This window comes from Vigna angularis, chromosome 1, assembly GCF_016808095.1.
Source record: "Vigna angularis cultivar LongXiaoDou No.4 chromosome 1, ASM1680809v1, whole genome shotgun sequence".
NCBI classification, from domain to species: Eukaryota; Viridiplantae; Streptophyta; class Magnoliopsida; order Fabales; family Fabaceae; genus Vigna; species Vigna angularis.
This window is the reverse complement of record NC_068970.1, coordinates 7,226,177-7,240,796: the sequence shown is the minus strand read 5'-3', so window position 1 is coordinate 7,240,796 and position 14,620 is coordinate 7,226,177. Positions and strand designations below refer to the sequence as shown.

Genomic DNA, 14,620 nt, shown 5'->3' with positions numbered 1-14,620 from the left:
AAAGAATAATTGTCATGTTTCTTAAATCTGACTCCCTCTGTTTTTCATCAAGTTTCTGTCGTTTCAAAACAATGGCTTCATGTAAAAGTGCAAGACAATTTTAGTTTGAAGCGTGAAAAATCTCAATCACTGTACTATACATCACTTTCTATCCTTCTTTATTAACGTGATATGATCAATTATCGGCTGAGATGTTGCAGGACCCTGGTTGGAGAAGTCTCATATCTATAAAGTAGAGATTCAAATCTCCCATCAATCAGGCCTATTTTTATGCATATTCATATTTTTATCTGTGTTTTTAGTAATGAAAATCTAACTACAGATTTAACAGAAATGAACATTTTGATGTACTTTCGAAAATTTATAAAAATTTTATTATTCATCTCATGTAATAAAAATATATGGTTTGCAATGAAACTAATGTATATCTCTGTAATATTTTCTTTTCTGAATGAATTAAACATATGTGAAGAGGCTTATAATAATTCACATTACTTAGTCAACCAATTTAATTATACCTTTTAATACTTTTTAGATGATACATTAATATAAAATGATCTCATTTATTGTTAGCTCGAGATAATAAAATGTCGAGAGAAACCTTAGTGATGGAAGTATGAACATTTTGTGTGTGTATGTGTGTTAACATAAGGAATTCAACTATTAAGAACATTTAAAGCCAATTATTAAGTCGGTTTCATGATGCTAAATAAAGCATTTGGACTTGTTAAGAGGAGTGCATAGAAAATGTTGGCGTGCCCAAATCAAATTTGTAATCTAAGGTGTTGAGATAAGGATATATTCCTAATATGTAATGAAAGAGACAGTTTCAATATTCTAAGATAAACATTAGCTTACATGCTCTTATGGCTTCCGATTATCAAATGAGCTATTGCATAGGTCTTTCCCACATTAATATTTTTTTAATAGGTCATTTACTTATTTATCAATTTTCTATGTAAGCTAAAAAGACTACGACTTATTGTTATTATAAGATTTTATTGGTTTATGGTATTTCTATATCCTAAAGGAAATATATAGTAAGATAAGCTAAATAAAATATAATTTATGTGATAGAAACGCTATGAATATGTGATAATTTATTTATCCTATTTAGAAGAAACGCTATGAATAGAAAAATGTTTTATCAATGATAAATGGTTATATATATACTACATTCAATAAAATAAATGATAGTTTGTTGGGATTTGTTAAAATCATATTTGCTTAATCTAATTGATATATTGCTTTCAACGAAATTACATAAGTTTTTAATACAAATATACTATTGATTAAAATACTTATACATAAAATATATGTATCCGTTGCTTTATTCCTGTATGTAAAATACCAAACCGTCAATAGTATTCACTGGATTGATTTTTTTATAAGAAGTGCCAACAAAGTTATTTCAGTAAAACAGTTACGTAATTTTTTATTCTTTTATTTTTCATTTTAATATAATAATTGTGAGAACCCCAAAATTCCTTTTATAGAAAACTCTTTTTTTCTTTGTAAACTTAGCTCTTTCCAAAAACATTCCTTTCTCTCTCAAAATTCTGAATCAGTTTTCATTCCTTTTGAAGAATCAACACTAGAGTAATTTACATGAAAAATCCTTCCAAAATCAGTTTTCATTCCTTTATTTTTTAATTTATATTATTCCATTACTTGAAACTAATCACTTATTCAACGATACATTTCATTACATCAACATAACATTGAATCATTCTAATTTGGTCTTCTGTCTCTTTCTTCATTTGCACCGGATCACGTGACAATCCTTCGTCTGCTCCCGTATAACAAAAATGTTATACGATCATCGCAAAAATAAGATTTTTCCGATACATGCACAAATAAGTAAGGGTGAGCTGATATGCAACACAACATTTATAAAACATACAAAATTGCTTTAATATAGGCAACATATAAAATTTACGACAGACATCCTCATATACCATCATACCACAATTCCTACTAGACACTCATCCGGATGATACGTTGATGAGCGGTCACGGGAGGTTATGCACTTGTGATGACTTCTACTTTTTTTATAATACATTTCCAAAATACTTCATACCATTCACAAGGTTAGTCCCCTCACTATGTCCAACCGAAACATAGACCAGGACCTCCTGCTCCTCTCACTACATAATTCATCATTCTCTACATGAGACTGGATGATTATTAGAGTATCAGGATAACCTCCAACTACAGGACCCTCAACATCAACATATACACTAATAACATAATTTTATAGAACATCTCCATGAGATTCATGCCATGCTCATATTCCTCAACTCACATTACACTTCTATGTAACTCTCCCCGTAATAATTATTTCATGATCAAATGCACAATTTCATATTAATATAAAATACATTTATCACATCTCATGCATTCACATATTTTTGTTTTACATGAATTTACCCCAAAATCTATATATATATATATATATATATATATACAAAACACATTGCACACTTAAAATAAGAGCAAAATAACCATGAAACCGAACCCTGTTTACCGAACCCTATTTGGACGATCACTATTCACTAGACACTATTGGACGAACGCTCACTCAGATTGAAGGACGAACGCTGCACTTCTATATCCCGGACGAGCGCTCAAAGATTAAAACCGAACGTTACACTCACCAGATCGAACGTTCAACAATTTGGACGAACGCTCAACTATTTGGACGAACGCCCACTATTCGAACGAACGCCGACTATTTGGACGAACGCTCACTGGGACGAACGCTCGCGGGGAAGAACGAACGCTGTCAAGGACGAACGCTCAGTCAATGGAGGAACGAACGCTCACTATTTGGACGAACGTTCAACATGTAACCGAACGCTCAACAATTTGGACGCTTAACTATTTGGACGAACGCTCACTAGGACGAACGCTCCACTATTTGGACGAACGTTCCACTGGACGAACGCTCACTGGGACGAACGCTCGCGGGGAAGAACAAACGCTGAATGTAACAGTGTTTGGACGAACGCTGAATGTAACAGTGTTTGGACGAACGCTGAATGTAACAGTGTTTGGACGAACGCTGAATGTAACAGTGTTTGGACGAACGCTGAATGTAACAGTGTTTGGACGAACGCTCAATGGAACGAAAGCTCGCTTGGAAGGACGAACGCTCACAGGACGAACGTTCGCTGGGAAGGACGAACGCTCTCGGTGAAGGACGAACGCTCTCAGGACGAACGTTCGCTGGGAAGGACGAACGCTCTCTAGACGAACGCTCGAGGGAAGGACGAACGCTCACAGGGACGAACGCTCGAGTGAAGGACGAACGCTCACAGGACAAACGTTAACTGGGACGAAAACTCGAGGGAAGGACGAACGCTCACAGGGACGAACGCTCGAGTGAAGGACGAACGCTCTCTCACTGAAAAATTTAAGGGCCGAACGCTTAGTCGAGCAAATTGGACGAACGTCCAATTTGGCTCGGACGAACGCGCTCCGCAGCCTCTCGCGCTCGAGCGCGACATGCTGGGCGCGGCATTTCCAGAGCCACTTGCGCCTGGGCGCGACAGTGGGGCGCCCGGGCGCGACCTGATGCAGAATGCGGAATTCTGCAGAATGCAGAATTCTGCAGATTTGAGGTTAGAACCTCTTTTACCATATTCAACCCTTTTTAATTAACTTCTAACACCCTTAATTCATGTTTTATACTAGATTGAACTTATCTAATTGATTATAAACGTTCCATATTCAATTCTTAAGGGATTCATACTCAAATTCAACCATAAAACACCAATTTCCACAACTTAGATACCCAAAATCCAATTCTACCACTTTATACCTATTCTGATCAATTTGATGGTTCTAACAAATCATAATACAGTGGGTGAAGCTGTTCTCAAGGCTCAATAACACTCTAGACCCCAAAAGCTCAAAATCACTACCTCACTTTCTCTCCAAATGACTAAAAAGCTATGAAATTCCAATTTCCTTCCATTCCAAAACATACAAGATTTCATACATGAATCAACACATCAATTTCAGTCCAACCATACATACAATCACAAGTTTCCAGCATCCTAATCATGCAACCACTATTAACATCCAGAAAACTCAACTCCCCTTACCTCTTGTAGACTTCCTTGCAAACCTTGAATCAATCCCTTCATGTGTTTCTCCTTTGCCGTTTCAACCCCGTGCCACAGTGTCCACCTCTTCCTCCCTTCTTCTTCTTTCCTACTTCCAAAATCTCTAAAAATGAAGAAGTGAATCTCCTTTTGTGTGTTGCCGGATGATCCTTAGCCATTTTCTTTGCTTCCACATTGTCATGCCCACTTAAAGCTTCTCCCCCACCTCTTCAACAGATGCTTCCCGTGAAGCCCTTCCCCACTTCCAAGTAAAACCAAATCCCGTGACTTCCTAATTGCTTCCCCCACCCCTTCACATGCTCAGCTGCCCACATGAGACCCACCTCCACCACATATTCTTTTCTAAAATAATATACGGTCCTTACACTTTGAACGGTTGAAAATAGAAGGAAGGATTCCTTCCTTGAGACTACTCTCTCTGGTGCCCAGAAAATAATCCCCCGTAATAATGCATCACCAATAATGGCATTCTAATAATGTAAGAGGTGGGTGACCACCACGTCCCCACCATGCCCCACCACTAAAAAAAAACAGGTTCTTACACAAACTGTAGTATACATTTTCCTACTTTTTAACTTATTTTTTTCTATCAAATGTTTAATTATTAAGACAGTTTATAATAGTAATAATATAAATAAAATATTAGAATAGAATACAAATATTCAGACATATTTTATTTTAATATAATAAAATATTATTTTTAATACAACAAATTTAATTCCATTAATTTTGTTTTAATTCTCTTAATAATCAAGATAATTAAACATATTTATTTTTTAATTATTATGTAAGTTTATTACACGCTCTCAATTCTTATACTAAAATTATATACTTTTTACTATCTTAAAAATAAAATATATTAATATTTGTTGTACTAAATAAACAATTTATTTTAATAAAAGTAATGTCTATCATAAAATAAGTTATTGTTACTATTTTAAATCAAATAATCTTACGAAATTGAATTTATTCTATATGTTTTTCTTTAACTCACTAAAATTCCCTTTTTTTTCTTTCATTTGCTTCTCTTTTCCCTTTATTTATTTTCTTTATCAAATACATCTTAATGATAGACAACTTTCAAACCGAGCAAAACGTGATTTTTTTACTCTAGAGTATAATTTAGTTTTGTATTCATCATTAAAATTAAAAATGTAAAATCATTTTTAAAAAATTCAGCATTTATTTAAATCTTTAAAGTCAATTATGTTCCATTTGCTATCCCTGCTTGTATATTATTATGATTACTTAAATGAAATTTTGAGATAATTGTTCTTGAAAATTTAACTTCAAAAAACAATAATATGACAGCGTTATTGATTTAGTGATTTAAAACGAGAGACCAAAGAGACAGTTGTTGTTTCATTTAGCCGACCGCAAAGCCATCTGCCTCCCAATAGGACAATTGTCAAATTCTGTCTTCACCACTTCTTAAAAAAATATATATACATGGATTTGTATCTTCTAAAAATATAACAAAATACTTATGTTTTTTAATTATATTTATATTCCTTTAAATTTAAGCATTATTATTTTTTAATTAAAAATATTAACTTTTAGTTTCCAATCTTAGAAGGTGATATTTTTAAATTTTGACGATAATATAAATCATGGTTGTAAGACCCTGAAAATTAGAAGAAATAGTAAGTTTGGGTCATTAGGAGACTAAGAAACTTAAGATGTAACAAGTTGTAACAAAAGTACGAAATATAGTACAAAATACAATGCTGTCGACTTTGACAAGGTTTAGTATTTCAATTATAACTTTTTTATAAATTAGATATTGAGTTGATTCTTCTTCCATTAGAAAGTAGATTCGAATAGCTTCGATTCGAGTACTCATACGCATAATTTCGACATCGGGAAGGGGTTTAACCGAACTGGCAAAGTTGTCAAAATCAGACTCACTCGTTGAACGCGTTTTGGACGCGTTTTTAACGCGTTTTGACTCAGTAATCGCGTTTTACTATTCAAACACGTTTTCTAGTTATATAAGAGTGTTTTGGGGCTGAGAGAAGTTCCTAAGTTGAACCAGAGGCTAGAGTACGAAGGTTTTGGAGCAGAGGGACTTTAGAGCTGTGATTTGAGTCGGGGGGACGTTCGCAAAGTGTTTTCGAAAGGCTAGCTAAGGAGAAAACCGTAAGGGGAGCTAACCTTGAGTCTTTTTGTTTTTGTATGATCTAAATTTGGTATATGTTTAGGATCTTGATTCTCTTTATGATTTTAGAATGAAATTCTGCTTCTGTTGTATCTTTTGAATTGATGTACGGTTGGGAATTTTGATATGCTTCTGTTTTGATAATTTTGAAGAGATCTTGTTTGTATTAAGTATTTTGAATCAGTGGAAGTTTTTTTTTTGGCATACGTGTAGATCGAAGATTTTGGATCTGTTTATGGATTTAAAAGGAGACTAGGTTTTTGATCGGAAATTTTGGATTGTACTAATTATCCGCTGTCTTTTAATTATATGTTTAGTTTAGATGTTTATAAGATTTGGATGGATATGGGTTGTTGATAGGAGATAAGTTTTTGGATGTCTAGAAAGTCTGTATGATGAAAGGAATAGTCGTTATAGTCCGGGAAGTGAATTTTCGTGATTTTGGAATAGTAAATTCGCTTGAGTGAATGAGTCAACTCGCTGGAGCGAGTTATGCGTAACAAATTTAGTGTTTTAATGTTTTTGACGTTTTGGGAGTTCTGGATGTCCGTTTTGGACGTTCTTTAGGTCGATATGGGGGTTTTTTCCCCTTCCGGAGCCATTAGTGAGGGTATCCAAACTGTTTGAACTACTTAAGGGTTCAAATTAATAGACCATAAAGAGTTATGTGTTAATAAATGATGTTTCTGTGAGGATGTGAAATGTCTGAGTATGTAAGAGTTATTTTCTTAAGATATGACTAAAGATGATAATATGTTGACATGTGTATTTATGAATGGAAAGTGTAGAATAGAGTTCCAAGGAGGAACTCCTTATTGATTTTGTGTCAAGTACTGTACGTATGAATATAGGAACTCCGACTTAGGGGTTCATTCTTATGCTCTCAATAGTCTCGATCTCACTTAGAGAGAAAGCTATGTAATGGAGAGTGGGAAATCCTTACCGAAGATCTACAGTGGGGTGGACAGAGTACGAAGGATGTAGCTTCAGTGGTTTTATTCATATCCGAAGATCCAGTTTGGAGGACAGAGTAGGATAGAATAAATGAGTTAGCGAATAAGTGCATCCATATCGGAAGATCCAATTTGGGGGACAGAGTAGGATAGGATGTAGCTGAGTAAAGTACCACTGTAAGTGTAGAACTAGCTAAGAGTTCAATATTCATACGATTATCTGGATGAGTGAATTTACGATGAGTATGGTATGTTTATTGTATTATTGAGTAATTTAACTTGTAAGTTGGAAAATTAGTTATTTATGTAATTTACCATAACCTTTTATGTTGCATTAGCTCACCCTTGCTTTGTCTGTTGTGTGGTTGCTATTTTGTGTTATATATTTTGTCTGGCGATGATCATCCAGTGGATGGGAGCAGAAGTTGCTGATATGCCGGTGGAGCAAGCTTTAGATGGAGGATCGATGGAAGCTTAGTTATAAGAATGAGCCTTATAATTTTAGTCTATGTTTTAAGTGTGAACTGTATTTTAGTTTGAATTATGAGTGAGGGTTTGTATAATAATGAGAAAAATTGTTATTCCTCCTCCTCCTATCAGCTGTCCTATTGTATCAATGATGTAAGAACTCTATTATAGTTTAATGCTATAATAATTGGGATGTTACAATGGTCCATTTTAACATTTCTCATATAAATTTAATCTTTTTTTAAGTTTGTTAATAAAGACTTATTGTGTTTCTTGATTTTCAATATGGAGCGTCAAATCTTTCGGTACTTCAATTTGAAAAACAAAATATTCTCTGGTTTTAAATTTTGTGAAAAATTATGTTTAATTTATAAGGTTAGACAATATTAGAGGTGGTATTCTTTTATCATCATTATTTGAATTTTCACTCGTTTTATGTAAATATTTTGCACACCAATTTCCTCTACTTCGCTTTTATATTTCGAATTTCAGTAAAAAATTCAATAATGTCAACACCAAAAATAAATTCCTTTATTATAATTAAATATTGTGAAGTGACTCTAGTGACACTTCTTCATTATAGACTAAAGTTAAATTGTTTGCTACAAGTGTCAATTGAAATTATTCTAACCTATTTTAAATTGATTGTTACTTTTTTTGGTAAAGTCAAAGGAGAAAGAGAGAACAAATAAAAATAAACAATAGACTTAACAGTGATGGACGATTATTGATAACCCTTCTAGTTCTTAAAACACTGATTTTATATAAAATAACTATAAATATTGTTATTCTAAACAAGTTAACAATTTTTAAAAGACTTTCAAAATTCAATTTAATCAATTAAAGGTTAAATTTGTGATTGATTTAATTGATATGATAAATTAAAGAATGTTTTAATAAATTAAAGTATAAGATTATTATTTTATCTTTATAATAAAAATTGATATATAATTATTTATTATTATTATATATATATATATATATATATATATATATATATATATATATATATATATATATAAATTTAAGGAACCGGTTCTTCCTCTGCCTTGTCCAAACTCACACACTCTCACTAATGAGAATCGGTTTCATAACCAATTCTCTCCACCCACACAACACAATTCATATCCCAAATTCGTCTTCTGTAATTTATGTATACTGTACTCCCATCTCATGCAAACATAGTCTTTGGATTTTGAAGTTTGGATTCATATAAAAATAAAATAACTTTTAAATATTTAAATTTGACTAGAATGGTATTTAAAGTTGTATATGTGATGTTTGAATATTAACTTTTAGATTTTATTGATAAAAATTATGTTAGTTGAGAGTGAATATAAAAATTATCCCAACACCCTTTCGCTTTTCTTTTCTGAGCATTTATCTTTCTTCCTTCGTTGATATTCTCAACCTTTATGGGGTAGTACAAAGCATTAAAGAAGAGAACTTTTGCCTAGTTTAATTTTCTTCAACTTTCATACTTTTTGAGTGATAATGATCAAATTTGTAAGCTTATGGTTGGATTTGAAGATGAATTTGGAGGAATGAATTTTAAGAGAAGAAAATAAATAAATATGTGATGAAAGTCAGTGTGAATGATGTGATGATTTTGATAAATTAAGAAAATGTTTTAATTGATGAGATTCTATTGTTATTATTATTATTATTATTAATTTTATTATTATATTTTTAATTATTATTTATTATAAAAATGGAAATAAAACTAATTATATAAAAATATAATATATGTATATATATTTCATTTTGTTGCAAATATTCACATTGATGCAAAGAAAGTTTTAAAACAAAAACTACTTTTGATTGAAGTGTTTTTTAATTTGAGTTTCATCGTTGTGTTTCTGTAATTGGAAACAAACACAATGTAAATGATTAAAGAATTCTTTGGACATTTTGGTCCCTTCATCTTCCACCTTTAAATTAATTAGCATACAAGAAAATTTCAAGATAAAGGAAATCAGTTTTATTTTACTTTCCTCTTTATGTTGTAAGGGGTAGTTTTTATTTGGTATTAGTGTGATAACTTTTTGTTAAAAGAATTAAAAACTTATTTATTGTTTTATGTTAAATTGATTTCATATTAATAGGAAGAATTATCTATAAAGTGAATAAAGTATCAAATCACAGTAGTATTGAGTATAATTGTGTTTTTTAGACGTGACTGTTGATGTAAAATCCATTGCATAAAAAGTTTTCAGAATAATGGGTAAAGTTACTAAACTAGTGTATTTTGAGACTTGTAATGTAAGTTTTAGTAATGTTTGAGGATTGAGAAATAACGCGTCCTATTAAATGAATCAAATGAAAACAGTATGCGTGTTTGGTAAGGTAATTTAATAATCTATCGGACACAAAATACTAAAAGCAATTCGATAAGAAACTTTTCTTAGGTCAATTAAAATTTGCTATAAAATATTACCTTCATAAAAAAATCCATCTATAATATATTTTAATGTAAAATTATTTCTTGAAATGGTCGTTTGAGTCAATTGCATGAGTCAATTCTATACATTTATGAAATTGATTGTATTTATGAATAAATTGTTTATAATAAAGAAAAATGAAGATAAAAAGGAAGTAAAAGATAAGGATGCGGTGACGAGGACATTTATTGAAGGTGTGGTGAAAGCGAGTCGCTGACTCAACTTCTAAACCACCCTACGGTTACGGTCAACCCACAGAAGATGAGACTTAAGGCAATTCCTAAAAGTAAATTTTCAACTTACTAATTTCATTTAATAAATCCATTATTTGACCGGGTCCTCTGTGTTTGGTGCACCCCAATTTAATTCAATTTAATAAAATTCTAAATTATTACACAAGTAACTTTTCTGAACAAGCTGCGCTACTTTCGCACTTCCATAATCAAACGTGAATTAGTCAGTTTCATCAGCCATTCTATTAGCCAAGTGTTTTTCTTTTTGCATCATAATTTTTCTGCTACATTACAACTGCCTTTCCGTGGCAGTTGAATTTGGTTACCTATTCTCTTTCAATTTTTCTTTCTCCACTTTTGAAAAAGTGACGCTTTTTTTAATACTATTTTGGTACTTCAACATCGTCAATTTTTACCGTTTAATTGTTACTAAATTTCAGCTTCTAACATTCTCATGTATCAATAAAAAGATGTTCAAATATTTATGTATGACAATTTGGTACCATTGAAAGGATTTTGTAAACCAGTCTAATATGACACACGCACTCCACAAAGAGTCACACTACAAAAATTCAACATTAACTAATATTCTCAACAACCCCGACATATGGGATCGACATGAACCTTATAAACACTTCTAATGAGACACACCTTACATAAACTCCAAAATATCTTCCATGTTAGCTTAGTAAACATATGTTTGACATGTCATTGAAAATTCTACATTAATTTAAAATAAAATTAATTTATAATATATAAATTAAAAATTAAATTTAAAATTTACTTATTTTATCTCATATTCATATCAACACATATCACTTCTTTTACTTATATCCAACATATTATTCATAAAATATTCACATACTCAATAAAAGACCAAGTATATATGGTGATAGAAAAATGCCAAAAGTGATAATCTACAATCAATTTACATGCCATAATATTGTCTGATTGCATAATTAATTACATATTTATTATAACCAATTATTTGTATTTTAGTTACTTGAAAAAAATAATTATCAACACGTGGATGCATGTAAAATTGAAAAGAGAACTTGCAGGCCCGTACATACTCAATAATAAACTCGTTTCTATTATAATAATAACTCGAGTCATCCATTAAACCCTGACAAAAAAGAAGAGAGAAAAAGATATAAAATTACAATCAAGCCTATGAAATCAAATGATAATAAAATGGTTTTGTCATTTAATTTGGTAAATAATTTTTTTTAGAATAGTTCTTAAATATACATTTCCTCTTTTTATTTTTTTTATTTTCCAATTAAATCACTCTAATTTTTTTTTATTTTCCAATTAAATGTACTGGTTCAAGAAATGAAAAGAACGCGTTCAACGAAATTAATTAAGCCCAATGCCTCTTTTTTCCTCAAACGGCGAAATCGCGTGAACAGTGGCGTGTGCAAATAAGATCCGGAATTGTCAAACAGTTAGAACTCACAACAAACATGACGCGCACACAAACACATATATACGCGCCCACACACAAATAAACCTTCACCACCTTCACTCTCAAATACTCCTTACACAACAATCATTATTCCCCAAACACTTTCTTCACCATGGTTCGCTTCAGCAACAACATTATCGGACTCCTCAATTTCCTCACCTTCCTCCTCTCCATCCCGATCCTGGGGGGCGGAGTGTGGCTCAGCAAGCACGCCAGCACCGAGTGCGATCGGTGGCTGGAGAAGCCGGTGATCGCAATCGGTGTTTTCCTGTTGGTTGTTTCACTCGCTGGCCTCATCGGCGCGTGCTGTCGCGTGACATGGCTACTCTGGGTCTACCTGCTCGTGATGTTCTTGCTCATCGTTATTCTCTTCGCCTTCACCATCTTCGCCTTCGTTGTCACCAACAAGGGCGCTGGTGAGGCCGTGTCTAAGAGAGGCTATAAGGAGTATAGGCTCGGGGATTACTCCAATTGGTTGCAGAAAAGGGTGAACAACCCTAAGACGTGGAACAGGATCAAGAGTTGCTTACAGTCTGGGAAAGTCTGTACTGAATTCCAAAACAAGTTCCTAAACGACACCTTTCCTGACTTCTACACCGAGAACCTCTCCGCGCTTCAGGTTTCTTTCTCCTCTTCTCAATTTTATTTTGTTTTCCTTAATCCTTTTTCTGGGTTGTTGCCAAAATTTCAGCTTGTTCGTGCAAGATCTGGTTTTCGATCAAGATCCTGTTTTTCAGTTGTGACTGCTTCATAATGAGAAAAAAGTTAATTCATAATTGTTTAGGTGTTTTATTTTTCTTTCTTGTTTAGCTTCATAAAAAATGAATATAAGTTACAGATAAAAGTTTATTTGTCATTAATTAATTTGTTAGTTATAAATAAAATAAGTAAAGAAATTGTCCTAATTTCGCTGTCCTATGATTAGATCATAATCTTTTGGATGAGGTTTATCTCATGGTAATTCTAGAGTTTCACCTCCTTGTGTGAAATCTTGATTCTCATTAAACAGCGGCAAAAATAGAGAATTGTAACTAGCTTTTTGTTTTTTGAAATCTGGTTATCTTTATTAGACCACATACTTCTTGGTTTAGTTTGTGTTTTACTATAAACTTAAAATATGTGTGCCCTTTGGCCCACCTCCTTTAAGATTTTTTTTGTCTCCTTACACTCTCGAATGCTAGTTTCAATATGAGTAGTTTTCTGGAAAAAGTGAACTTTCGTCAGATCAAATTTTTAAGATAATATGTATTTTATAGTCGTAGTCTCGTAGAGTATTCAAGTTGGTGTCTTTTTGAAAGGGGATCTTTTTAACTGGGATTGGCTTCCATCTGAAAAGGCTGTGTTCTTTTGCTTTATTTTCTAATTCCCAATGTATTTTTTGTCGCACTTTTTGGCATTCTAGTGTGCCATTTTAAAATAGGAATTGACTGATGCCAGTACTGCTGCCTACGGAGAGCTAAAAAGTTGTTCCCATTTTACATCCTGATGCCCTTCATCCTGCATGATTTTATGTGCACTTTTCTTGCCAGTAAATAATCTTTGGTTCATTGTAGCATAGCATGTGAACACTACAAGAGAACATATCCACTATTGGATCTAAAAATGGGATCCACTTGGTCAAAATTTTCTTTTAAAAAGAGAAAGAGAATATCAGTCTTCAAAGACACAAGAATTTTCCTACATGAGAGATTCTTATATGGTACTGTAGACATATAAATAGTTATACTTATGCACTGAACATGATTTATTCTCATTGAATTTCTTTGTGTGACACACAAAAGAGCTCTGTGCTTATACTTTAACTTGCATTTGTTGGATGGTTTGTGCAGTCCGGTTGTTGTAAGCCTGCTGATGAGTGCAATTTTACCTATGTGAATCCAACTACATGGACAAAGACCGCAAATGCTACTCTGAACAACCCTGATTGTACTACTTGGGATAACGATCCCAACATTCTGTGCTTCGATTGCCAATCATGCAAGGCTGGCTTACTGCAAAACCTGAAGACTGATTGGAAGAAGGTGGCTGTTATTAACATCGTAGTCCTGGTCTTCCTCGTTATTGTCTACTCCATAGGTTGTTGTGCTTTCAGGAATAACAGGCAGGAGAATTGGAAGAGATATTAGTTAGGTTCATTTGATTATTCACTTATTACTATTCTATTACCCTGTTCATGAATGTGCTAGGCAATTTGGTTTATATGCTTGATTTTTTACTTTTTAGTGAGTTTTATAAAATGCTGGATTATACTATTTTAAGCACAGACTATTGTGTAAATTGCTCAGTTTTTTTTATCGCATTTCTTAGTAACATCTGTACGTAGATATTACTTTTGGACACTGCATTCCCTTCTGCTGCAACATTCTCATAATGTAGTGGCAACAACTGAATCTTCACCCTCTACATCATTCATGGTTTAAAGTAGTTTTTTATTTAGTTTAATTCAGCTTTTTTAATTAATTAATTTTTTCTATATTTTAAATTGTATATTGAAATCTCTCATTTGCGTAATTTTTACTTACTTTTTTTATAAATTAAATTGGTTAAATTTCAAAAATTATATAATTTTAAATAAATATGTGAATCTACACAATTTCAATTCAATTTTAAAAATGGAGGATATCGTTAACTTGAAATAAAAAACAAAATTGAAATGTGTCTATCTAATTCGTCCACAAAGCGAAATTGTTTTGTTGGTTATTGTGATTAATGACTTATCATATTATACTTTTTGTTTTATTTCTATGATTTTGATGCTTGACCGTTTAA

At 32.3% G+C, this 14,620-nt stretch overlaps 1 protein-coding gene across 1 annotated transcript; it reads left to right on the top strand.

Moving 5' to 3' along the window:
* Nucleotides 1–11,834: 11,834 nt before the first annotated feature.
* On the top strand, nt 11,835–14,173 carry LOC108321543 (tetraspanin-8). Its single transcript, XM_017553320.2, has 2 exons — nt 11,835–12,470; nt 13,681–14,173. The coding sequence occupies exons 1-2, from the start codon at nt 11,964–11,966 to the stop codon at nt 13,975–13,977; spliced, it is 804 nt and encodes a 267-aa protein (XP_017408809.1). The 5' UTR covers nt 11,835–11,963; the 3' UTR covers nt 13,978–14,173.
* Nucleotides 14,174–14,620: the final 447 nt, after the last annotated feature.